This window comes from Hevea brasiliensis, chromosome 16 (genome assembly GCF_030052815.1).
Source record: "Hevea brasiliensis isolate MT/VB/25A 57/8 chromosome 16, ASM3005281v1, whole genome shotgun sequence".
Lineage (NCBI taxonomy): Eukaryota > Viridiplantae > Streptophyta > Magnoliopsida > Malpighiales > Euphorbiaceae > Hevea > Hevea brasiliensis.
In genome coordinates this window covers 64,601,235-64,612,906 of record NC_079508.1, presented here as the reverse complement: position 1 = coordinate 64,612,906, position 11,672 = coordinate 64,601,235, and the positions used below count along the sequence as shown (strand labels likewise).

The 11,672-nt window shown below is 37.3% G+C and overlaps 2 protein-coding genes across 2 annotated transcripts; both read left to right on the top strand.

Annotated features, from left to right (window-relative positions):
• Window positions 1–3,736: 3,736 nt before the first annotated feature.
• LOC110658862 (uncharacterized) lies at window positions 3,737–5,417 on the top strand. The gene is made up of 3 exons (XM_021816627.2): window positions 3,737–3,855; window positions 4,175–4,988; window positions 5,085–5,417. Exons 2-3 carry the CDS (start codon window positions 4,252–4,254, stop codon window positions 5,251–5,253), a joined length of 906 nt encoding a protein of 301 aa, XP_021672319.2. The 5' UTR covers window positions 3,737–3,855; window positions 4,175–4,251; the 3' UTR covers window positions 5,254–5,417.
• A 2,021-nt stretch (window positions 5,418–7,438) lies between these two features.
• Window positions 7,439–11,337, top strand: LOC110658893 (LRR receptor-like serine/threonine-protein kinase RPK2). Its single transcript, XM_021816663.2, has one exon. It carries the CDS (start codon window positions 7,680–7,682, stop codon window positions 11,109–11,111), a length of 3,432 nt encoding a protein of 1,143 aa, XP_021672355.2. The 5' UTR covers window positions 7,439–7,679; the 3' UTR covers window positions 11,112–11,337.
• The last annotated feature ends 335 nt before the right edge of the window (window positions 11,338–11,672 follow it).

Genomic DNA, 11,672 nt, shown 5'->3' with positions numbered 1-11,672 from the left:
GATTTGCCCAAGGCCTGTCGAGTCCTCCATATATGTTTTTGGACTCACCAGGCAAACTTGTCTTTTCGGACGAATAGAATTTGAATGTCAGGACCTATTCAGCCCAATACTCTTTTAAATTTCAACGGCTCTCCTGAATTGAGCCTAACAAATTGGTCCGTTGGAAGCCCTCCCTCAACCTAAAACTTTGAAAGTTATCTCCGTTAAATCCCTCTTCAAATGGTTCAAATTTATAATGTGTTAGAATTATGATTTAAAATTCTAATAAGATTTAAAGAGACATTTTTTTAATTTGAGCAGGATAAATATTCTTCTATAGGATAAAGAAATATTTTCTATACAGAATAGAATTCTTATTTTAGTATTATTCTTAAGGGACTCCTAATTAGATTAGGATTGAGGAAATTAACATTATAAATAGGAGAATGATAGAAAATAGAGAGGCTTTGCCAATTGCTGAAGATTTAACTCTGCCCATTGATGAGAGGTTCCTACCCATTGCAGTCCCATGAAGGGAAAGAAGCTTTGGCCTAAGGTGGAGAAATGGCATAGAATTCAAGATAGAGTAATTCTTGTTCAGTGGTGAGAGAGCTTTTACTCACATAATTGAAGATACTCTTTGTGGTGCAGCAGTTAAAATAGTAAATATATTGGGCTATATCTAAAGGAGACTGAGAGGGACTAACTAATATATTTACTATGAGTAGTTTGATGTAATGTGAGTTTTCTTGGGTGTAATTGGGTTTATGGGTACTATGAGTAGTTTGATGTAATGTGAGTTCTCTTGAGTGTAATTGGGTTTATGAGTAGTATAGCTTTGAGCTTGTAATGATGATTTATTATTCTTGATAGTGGAAAATGGTATGCCTGTGGATGTAACTCTATGTTGAGAGAGTGAACCACGTAAATATAAATGTTTTGTATGTTTGCTTTATTTCTTTATAGTTTACAAGCTTTCGCGGTGCTCGATAAATTGGTATCAGAGCATGGAGATGATCTTGGTGAGTTTGGTTAAAGCTGGAGCTACTGCGACATGTAAAAGTTGCACATGCAATAATGGTGATGATGGAGAGTTAAAATTGAAGTGGAGCTCTTGATGCAAAATTAAGAAAATTGATGATGCGAAAATTTTTGAAAAAAGAAGTAAGTTACACCCAAAATAAAAATTGGAGAGATTGATGATTTGAAGGGTTTAAGCTCAAGCATAGAGATGTGATGATTAAAGGCACTCAAGAATTTGAGATATGCAATGGTTGATAGATTTTGAGTTAAGGTAGAGATTGTTAGAATTATGACTCAAAATCCTAGTAAAATTTGAAAAGACTTTTTAATAATTTGAGTAAGAGAAATATTCCTCAATATGATAAATGAATATTTTTCATAAAGAGTAGAATTCTTGTTTTAGCGTTATTCCTAAATTGAGTGGGACTCCTAATCAGATTAGGATTGAGGAAATTAACACTATAAATATGAGAATGGTAGAAAAGGTTATTTAGCTTTCAGCTCATTGGGTGAGCCTGTCACCCTTTGCAGAGAGGGGCTTTGCCAATTATTGAGGATTTGGTTTTGTCCATTGATGAGAGACTACTGCCCATTGCAGTCCCATAGAGGAAAAGAGACTTTGGCCTAAGGTGGAAAAAGGGCATAGAATTCAAAAGAAAGTAATTTTTGTCAAGTGGTGAGAGAGCTTTTACCCATATAATTAAAGATATCCTTTGTGGTGTAGCAGTTAAAATAGTAAATATATTGGATTATGTCTAGATGAGACTGAGAGAGACTAACTAATATATTTACTATAAGTAATTTGATGTAATATGAGTTCTCTTTAGTGTAATTGGGTTTATGGATAGTATAGTTTTGAGCTTATAATGATGATTTATTATTTTTGATAGTGGAAGATGATATGCTTGTAGATGTAGTCTCATATTGAGAGGGTAAACCACGTAAATATTGGTGTTTTGTATGTTTGCTTTATTTATTTATAGTTTACACGCTTTCGCGATGCTTAACAAATTGTTATCAGAGCATGGGGATGATCTTGGAGAGTTTGGTTAAAGCTGAAGCTATTGCAACATGTAAAAGTCGCACATGCAAAATAATGGTGATGATGGAGAGTTGAAATTGAAGTGGAGCTCTTGATGCAAAATCAAGAAAATTGATGATGCGAAAATTTTTGAAGAAAGAAGCAAGTTACACCCAATATGAAGATTGGAGAGATTGATGATTTGAAGTGTTCAAACTCAAGAATAGAGATGTGCTGATTGAATGCACCAAGAATTTGAAATATGCAATGGTTGATGGATTTTGAGTCAAGGTAGAGATTGTTAGAATTATAACTCAAAATCCTATATGACTAACTAATATATTTACTATAAGTATTTTTATGTAATGTGTGTTCTCTTGGGTGTAATTAGGTTTATGGGTAGTATAATTTGATGATTTATTATTGTTTATAGTGAAAGATTACATACCCGTAAATGTAGCCCATATTAAGAGAGTGAAACACATAAATATTAGCATTTTGTATGTTATACTTTATTTTTTTATAGTTTATATACTTTTGCCATGCTCAGTGTCATCTTTCTTTAAAACTCATCTGGGTCTTGTACTTTCTGCACAATTCTGCTTCTCTGACCCTTTTCTTTTCTTTTATGGGTTTCCTGTTGCATTAGCTAAAATGGACAACCTTCAAGAAACGCCCAAAAAGGAGCCAATGCGATCCGAGGCCACCTTATTTGAGTGCTGCAATAAACCACCTCAGAATCAAAATATTGATCCAAAATCCTTAAATCATAGTTAGCTGTGATCTGCGCAGAAGTAGCACTCCTGATCTCGTCAGAGTTCCTAATGCATTTCGGTACCCTGGAACTTACAGAAAACAGAGTTCCTTTCCTTTAATCTAGCTAATTTAACAATTAATTAATGTTCCAAATTGGGATAATTAAACAGCTTAATGGGATAGCAGTTCTGGTCTGGCTGATGGTAGATAATACTTGAATTCTTCTCACTCCAAGCGAACTTGGTACCATTGGACTGAACCGACTTCTCCATTATCAATTTCAAGTTCACAGACTGAACTTACCAAGAAAGAAACTATATCATCAATGGTTTGAAATCTTGCAAGGTCCAGTTTTGTAAGGCGGCTTGGCCAATTTTCAAGATAACCTTTCAACTTGGCCTTTAGCTCTTCTCGGTGAACAAACTTCTCTTCTTGTTCAGGTTAGCACCAGTTTCGGTCTGTGATATCATCTTAATCAATCACAATTATATTCTTATTTTTTATATTTTTCATATATTTAGTTAATTAGTATTCAAATCTCAACGATTACAATTCTTCATCTCCCAATACTTGGAGAAAAATAAACAAATAAACCAAATTAAAGTAGACCTAAAGCGTAACTGCTACATATTCCACAGAGTGAATTGAAATGGCTTCGTTTAATTATAGTTAAAGCCGTCGAGTCCATTCTTTAACAAGTAACAGATTGTTAATTAGAATTGTGTTTTCCCGCGTAGGAAGTTACTGAGTTAAAATTGGCACCAATATCAGTTACTTTTTCTTGGCAAGAAGCCAATATCAGTTACTTAGTTGCAGAGAAGAAACCGAAATTTTATCTGGTCCTTCCACTTCTTACTTGTAAACCCTAGCTGTTCTTTAACTTGTCTGCCCTAACTACTCCCTTTTTCCTTGTCTACGCGGAGAGTTTTATATTATATTCTGTGGATTCAACTCTGTGTTTAACTATCGACTTATCAACCTTTGTCCATCTCTTGCTTTTGGGATAATATATCTGGGTTGCAGTTGTGGATACATTGATTTGGAGAGGTTATCAGTGCCCATTTCTTTGAATTAACGTAAGTTTTAACTTTTGATGCTTTTGTTCATTTATATATGTTTTGTTTCTTTTACCCCATTTGAAATGATTCTAATGATAAAATTCAATTTAATTTCAATTAAAGAATTTGATTCAAAAGGATAAAATTTATGTGTTTGAAATAATTTTTAAAATGATAATGTTTGGAATAATTGATAAACAAAATGAATGTATTTATTTTCATATTTAGAAATAAATATAATTTAACTAGGGTATTTTTAAAAAAAAAATATATTTTTTTAATCACATCGAGTATTTCAGAATTGTGTTCATTCTCCATTCTCCATTCTCCATTGCAGAGTGAATTTCTGTGACAAGTTAGCATATAATTTGAGGGTCTTAAAGGAATTGGTCTGATAATAACTGATGAGACACCATGGATAGTGAACTCATGTTTGTAACTAAGAAGCATTTAACAAATTCAGAGGGGACAAATGATGCAGCTATTATTATTCCTCGACACAAGATTTTGATGACTTCTCCTTCATCATCCTCAGAATCTTCGATAGATTCTATCTATGTTGAAAAGGATGATCCTTCTGATCCCCTTCTGCAATCAAAACAAGCAAATCTTGATCCGAAAGGAGTTGTAGTTGCTCCAGAAGTTTCAGGTCACAATCCTAGCATGAGTATACACGAATCTTCATCTGCAATATACGAAAATCAAATTCCGATGCAATCCGGAGGCTATGATCCTAATAGGATTCCCTCATCCGTTTTTGCTAGTAAGCCTGCAACGCCAATGGAATGGAGTGTTGCTTCAAATGAATCGTTGTTTAGTATTCACATGGGAAATAACAGCTTCTCAAGAGATCATGTTTTCGTGCTACACAAATCTGGAGAAATTCCCAAGGTCGAGGATACCAACAACCCCCCACCTAGCCTGCCTCCCACCATCGTGGTGCAGACCCTCGAAAAGAAGATTGAGGATATGAGTGAGGACTCAAAAGTGACAGAAGAAAAACCTGTTAAAGCAGTAGAACCTGAATTGCCAACCGATAACACAAAGGCAGTTCCAGAGGAAACTGAGAAAAAAATCAGTCAGGAAAAGGCCTCTTCTACTGAGGACCTCAGGAACTCATCCAGCAGCACCCAGTCTTTTCAATTCCCAGTGTAAGTTGCATAAGTTTCTTGCTTTCGATGGGCCAATGTTTGCCTGTTATATATGGATTAGGTACCTGAGGCTAATTGATTTTTGTTTCATTTCAGATTCGAAGCACATGCGAAAGGAAGTGACTCTGTGAAAGTGGTGAAGGAGAAGCAGCCTTCAAAGAAACAGACAAAACAAGAGCCACATCCACAAACGCCTGGAACACCACCAAAGCCTCATGGTAGCAGTTGGTTTTCTTGCTTTTCTTGTTGCTCACGTGGCTGTTGAGAGAGCATTAATTCTGGAAGATTACTTGAACATTTCAATTGATCACTGTACATATACATGATCCATCATTTTGTTGAAATGCTTGCCTTTTTTCTGGGTTGAATCAGAATATGTCAATGGACAATGGTTCTTTTCTAATTGTAGAAATCGAAACTTTAAAGATATGGATGATGTCTACCTATAGTGATTTGCAGAGTTTTTTTTTTTTATAAATTTTTTAGGCATTATTATTTTTTTTTTAACAATTGAATGAAGTCAGAGATCTAAGATTTTGCCCAAAGATCTTTTGGGCTATCTAATGTTCTGAAATTCCCAGGGGAAAAAAAGAAATGAATTTGACTGCTTCTGTGAAATAAATTGTGGCCCATCTCTTCACAGCTATTCCTTCAGTTTGTGTTCTTTTTCGGGCATTTTCTCCCCAGAAAAATGATGAAGCACCTGATTTTATCTTCCAAGGAAATTTGCTATGTCACTATCTTCTGCAACCTATCATTTAGTCATACATTTCTTATAGTGGCACATGGTTAAGAATTCAAATCTTTACTTACCCTCTAATTCCTTTTTCAAACCAAAAGATTTTTTTCCTTCTTCAAGTTAACAACTTTTCTACATCTCAAATCATTAGCAGCAGTTGGATACTGCTGGAATGAAAGTAAAAAAGTGAATTATTAATTGCTGGTCTTATCAAGGTATGCAAACAATTTCTTGGTCTCCAATCATTTCTTTCATTGCAGAAACAACATATTAGGCATTGTCTCACCAATTCATTCAAAGATCTAAAATCTGTTGCACTTTCTTTGAACAAAAATTATAATGTTTCCATCTCTTTGCTTTTTCCAGTTGACTTTATATACAAGAGTGGCTATTGTTTCTAACCCAATGATGCAACCTTATGATTATGCTAATGATCATATAGTATTGTCTATTAAAATCCATAAATTAAAAATAATAATAATTATTATTATAATAACAATGATAGTAACCAAACAGGCTGTTAGGGTCAGGTTCTGGGAACAATGTTGGTAAAGAGGACATGTCATGCTAATTGAGAGTTTCATAAACAAACATTTTTAATTTGAGATTTCAATAACTTAAAAAGATGAGCAAATTTTCAACTCACATCACATGCACCGCCAAAATGAACAGATCAACTGCATTAATTCCTTTCACATTAAATGATTGAGAAGATTCTTGTTCAAAAATTAATCTATTTGGAAGAAGACAATAACCAATGAATATTAAAAGAAACAAAGGAATACCCTGGGTGAAAAACTTAATCTATCTTCCATATATTTAATTACAGCAAGTCAAGTAACGTCATTCATTCATCATTCTAACATCATTTTTCGGTGCCTTTATCGTAATTTCTCAGCAAAAGATTGTATAGTAGAAGATTAAAAAATGTCTGCAATCAGAAACGTGGATGATGATGTATGTGTATCTATGTAAGAAATGGAATGCAATTAGCTGATAACATATATATAATATCTGCTTTTGCAATAAAGTATTAATTGTTTCTTATGCTACCCCAGTCCCCAATAAATATACTTGTTTGTTTCCTTGCTTTGACATTTTCTGTGGCTGGCTAGTAGGCCCCCAGGTTAAGTAATGCACAGGTAGAGAACTGTCCTGGTAGGCCTTCCTCCAAAATCACAATTTCCCCACCTGCAAAATTCAATATTTGCTTTTATGAAGATTAAAATTAGTGGGTCACTGGTGATGATCTTCAAGGAGAATGAGTCTTTGTGGAATTTGTACATGCTTTTGATGATATTCTACAGATAATCAATGAATCCAGGGCAGAGCCTGGACTATCTTTTCTGGACTTCATAGCAGAGATTTTAGTTATTAAAGAAGAGAAGAGAGTGCAGGCTGGCTTGGTCCCTCCATTAACCTTTTGGAAGGGCACCCCACGTGGACTCTTTCTTCCACAGCCACGTTTTCAACTTTAAGGAATCATTTTTTTTTAATTTTTTTTTTCTTTTGTTTTGTTTATCCCCACTACAGCTACATGCCTACAAGCCCAACCACCTTGAACCTCTCATAAATTGACGGGGATGATGCATTTATTGACTGCTGGTGGACCCCGCTGCCAACCCAGTATGTCCCCTGGACCCCACACCCCTCTTCAAAACGACAATCTCTAAAATCTTTAATAATTATTTTTCTTAAAAAAGGAAGAGGACGAAGTGGAAGGAAAAAAAGGATTTGAAGAAGGAAATTAAAAAAACAAAAAAAAAGAAGGAAACGCGTTTTATGAAAAGAGCACACTGTTGATTGTTCAATCCTTTCTCTCTCTCTATCTTCATTTCTCGCTTTCTCTTTCTAAATTAGGGTTTGGTTATCTGGAAAAAAGAACCCGCTTTACCCTGCGACCAGTGGAAAAGAAGGGTTTAGGGTTTTGCCGACCCTTTTGGGGTTCTAAAATGGGTTCCATTTGTTTTTCTTCTTCAGTAATCAAATGGTACTCTTTTAACAAATTGAAGCTGTTGTCTGTCTTTTGGGTCCTGGCTTTGTCGGTAAATGGAGTAGTTTTGGGTGATTCGGACGAATCGGCGCTGTTAGAGTTCAAGAACTCGGTGTCTGACCCGTCAGGGCTGCTCTCTAGCTGGAATCTGATCAACACCAACCACTGCTTTTGGCCTGGTGTGTCCTGCGACAACGACTCGCGTGTCGTGTCCCTCAACATCACAGGACACCGCAACAGCAACAAAGGTAAGAATAGTGAAAATGGAAGTCCTTTCTTTTGCCCCGGTTCTGTTCAGTATCCACTTTATGGGTTTGGAATTAGGCGAGACTGTCAGGATGGTAATGGTATTCTTTTTGGCATATTGATACCTGCGATTGCCAAGTTAACTGAACTTAGGGTTTTATCATTGCCCTTTAATGGGTTTCGTGGGGAGATGCCTGGTGAAATATGGCGCATGCAGAAGTTAGAGGTTCTTGATCTGGAGGGTAATATGATAACTGGGTCATTGCCAATTTCCTTTGACAGGTTAAGAAACTTGCGGGTTTTAAACTTAGGATTCAACAACATAGGAGGAGAAATACCGAGCTCACTTTCTTATTGTACAAACTTGGCGATCCTAAATTTAGCTGGTAACAGCATTAATGGCACACTTCCTGCGTTTGTTGGTGGGCTTAAGGCCCTTTATTTGTCCTTGAATCAGCTCGGTGGGGCAGTGCCTAGAGAAATTGGAGACAATTGTGATACACTTGAACACCTGGATTTGTCAGGAAATTTCTTTGTTGGAGGGATTCCTGGTAGTCTAGGGAATTGTGGTAATTTGAGGACATTGTTATTGTATTCAAATTTGTTTGAAGAAGTGATTCCGTCTGAACTGGGTATGCTCGGAAAGCTTGAGGTGTTGGATGTGTCAAGAAATAGTCTTAGTGGGTCAGTACCTCGTGAGCTTGGGAATTGCTCTGGATTGTCTGTGCTTGTGCTTTCAAATTTTTTTGATCCATATCAGAATGTTAACAGTTCAAGAGGGGACTATTTGTTGGATCAATCGAGTTCTGCAAATGAAGATTTTAATTTTTTTCAGGGGAAAATTCCTGCAGAAATTGCGACTCTTCCAAACCTGAGGATGTTGTGGGCGCCAAGTGCAACTCTTGAGGACAGCTTGCTAAGTGACTGGGGTGCTTGTGAGAAATTGGAGATGATCAATTTGGCCTTTAACTTTTTCACTGGGGAAATTCCCCATGAGCTCAGTCACTGCAACAAGTTGTGGTATCTGGACTTGAGTAATAATAGGCTCAAGGGAGAGCTTGTTAAGGAGATTCCAGTTCCTTGTATGACCCTGTTCGATGTTAGTGGAAATTCCCTGTCTGGTCAAATCCCCAGTTTCTACAGTGGCAGTTGCGAATCAGTTCCTTCCATTTATGGATATCCCTCCGGCATCTATGATCCATCATCTGCTTATCTGTCTTTTTTCGCAAATAAAGCCAAGTCTGGAAGTCCTATACAGTCACTTGAGGGAGATGGTGAAATATCAATTCTTCATAACTTTGGCGGCAACAATTTTACTGGTACCCTTCAATCTATGCCAATTGCACCTGTCAGATTGGGAAAGCAAACAACTTATGCATTTTTAGCTGGAGGAAACAAGCTGTCTGGGCCATTCCCAGGGATTTTGTTTGAGAAGTGCAATGAATTGGACAAATTAATTCTTAATGTTAGCAACAATAGAATGTCTGGTCAGATTCCGGCTGATATTGGTACCATGTGCAGATCTCTCAAACTTCTGGATGCGTCTAACAATCAGATTACTGGTTTCATTCCCCCTGGCATTGGTAAAATGGTGTCTCTTGTTTCTCTCAACTTGAGTTGTAACTTTTTGCAAGGTCCGATTCCTACCAGTCTCAGCCAAATAAAGGGCCTGAAGTATCTTTCCTTGGCTGGTAATAAAATCAATGGCTCTATCCCTTCTAGCTTGGGCGAGTTGCAGTCTTTGGAGGTTCTGGATCTTTCTTCAAACATGCTCTCCGGAGAGATTCCAAACAATCTTGTGAACTTGAGAAACCTTACTGCCCTTCTGCTCAATGACAATAAACTTTCTGGGCAGATTCCTTCTGGTTTGGCAAATGTGACCATGCTTTCAGCATTCAATGTGTCCTTCAACAACTTATCTGGGTCCCTGCCATTGAGTAACAATCTGATGAAATGTAGTAGTGTTCTTGGAAATCCTTATCTACGCCCTTGCCATGTTTTCTCCCTAACAGTGCCAACTCCAGATTCAGGAAGTTCTGCTGTGGCACAAGGCTACACTGTTTCACCACCAAGTCAGAGTCAAAAGAGTGGGAACAGTGGTTTCAATTCAATTGAGATAGCATCAATAGCATCTGCATCAGCCATTGTTTCAGTTCTTCTAGCTTTGATTGTCTTGTTCTTCTACACCAGAAAGTGGAGCCCAAAGTCCAAAATTATGGGATCCACCAGAAAGGAAGTAACAATCTTTACAGACATTGGGGTTCCCTTGACATTTGAGAATGTTGTGAGGGCCACTGGGAACTTCAATGCAAGCAACTGCATTGGCAATGGAGGTTTTGGGGCTACTTACAAGGCAGAGATATCTCCTGGAGTTCTGGTGGCAATCAAAAGGCTTGCTGTTGGACGATTCCAAGGTGTTCAGCAGTTTCATGCTGAAATTAAAACCCTTGGGAGGCTCCACCATCCAAATCTTGTCACATTGATTGGTTATCATGCCAGTGAAACAGAAATGTTCCTAGTATATAATTATTTACCTGGTGGTAATCTGGAAAAATTTATCCAGGAGAGGTCCACCAGGGCTGTGGATTGGAGGATACTTCACAAGATTGCTTTGGATATTGCTCGTGCTCTTGCTTACCTGCATGATCAGTGTGTACCACGTGTACTTCATCGCGATGTCAAGCCCAGCAATATTCTTCTAGATGATGATTTCAATGCCTATTTATCTGACTTTGGTTTGGCTAGGCTTTTGGGAACTTCTGAAACCCATGCTACTACAGGCGTGGCTGGAACTTTTGGTTATGTTGCCCCAGAATATGCGATGACTTGCCGTGTTTCGGATAAGGCTGATGTTTACAGTTATGGGGTGGTCCTTCTAGAGTTGCTCTCTGATAAGAAAGCTCTGGACCCATCATTTTCATCATTCGGGAATGGTTTCAACATTGTTGCTTGGGCATGCATGCTCCTAAAACAGGGCCGGGCAAAGGAGTTCTTTACTGCTGGGCTGTGGGATGCGGGTCCCCATGATGATTTGGTTGAAGTGTTACACCTGGCTGTTGTGTGCACTGTCGACTCGCTTTCTACCAGGCCTACAATGAAGCAAGTTGTACGGCGGTTGAAGCAACTTCAACCGCCTTCATGCTAGTTGCCTGATAAGGTTTTTATTTGATTAGCATAGTAATTTTATAGAAGGTAAAAGCCCCATTGTAATTTATGCACTCTTGGTCCTCATCGGGGCTGCCCTTAGGTAGAGTCCAACTGTAGTTATTCCCACTTGTAAATTGTAATATAGTTTTGCCTCCAATTTTTCAATGATGTTTCCCTGATTAGGGCGCTCTGATGAATCTGCAGAAGAATGCAGATATTAATTATCTATGCTGTCTACTGTGCATCTTGGTTTCATTTGTTTAATAAAGCCATAGAACAGAGATTTTCTGGGAAACATTTATGTCAGCTGATTAAATCATGGCATAATTGATATGTGAACAGTAAAAGAAGCTGAAGTAATTGCAGGCGGCTCAGATGTAAGGTCTAGTATGAAAGGTCTTACAAAGTTCAAACTTTCCTGTTTTACTAAAGATTGTTTATCCTGGCCATGAGATGTTGCGTGTTTTTGTCACGCTAGTAAGAAATTACGGATTCAAGAACAGAATTATAAGAAGAATAGAATTCAGAGAGAGAACTAAGAATAAAACAAAGAGAGAAT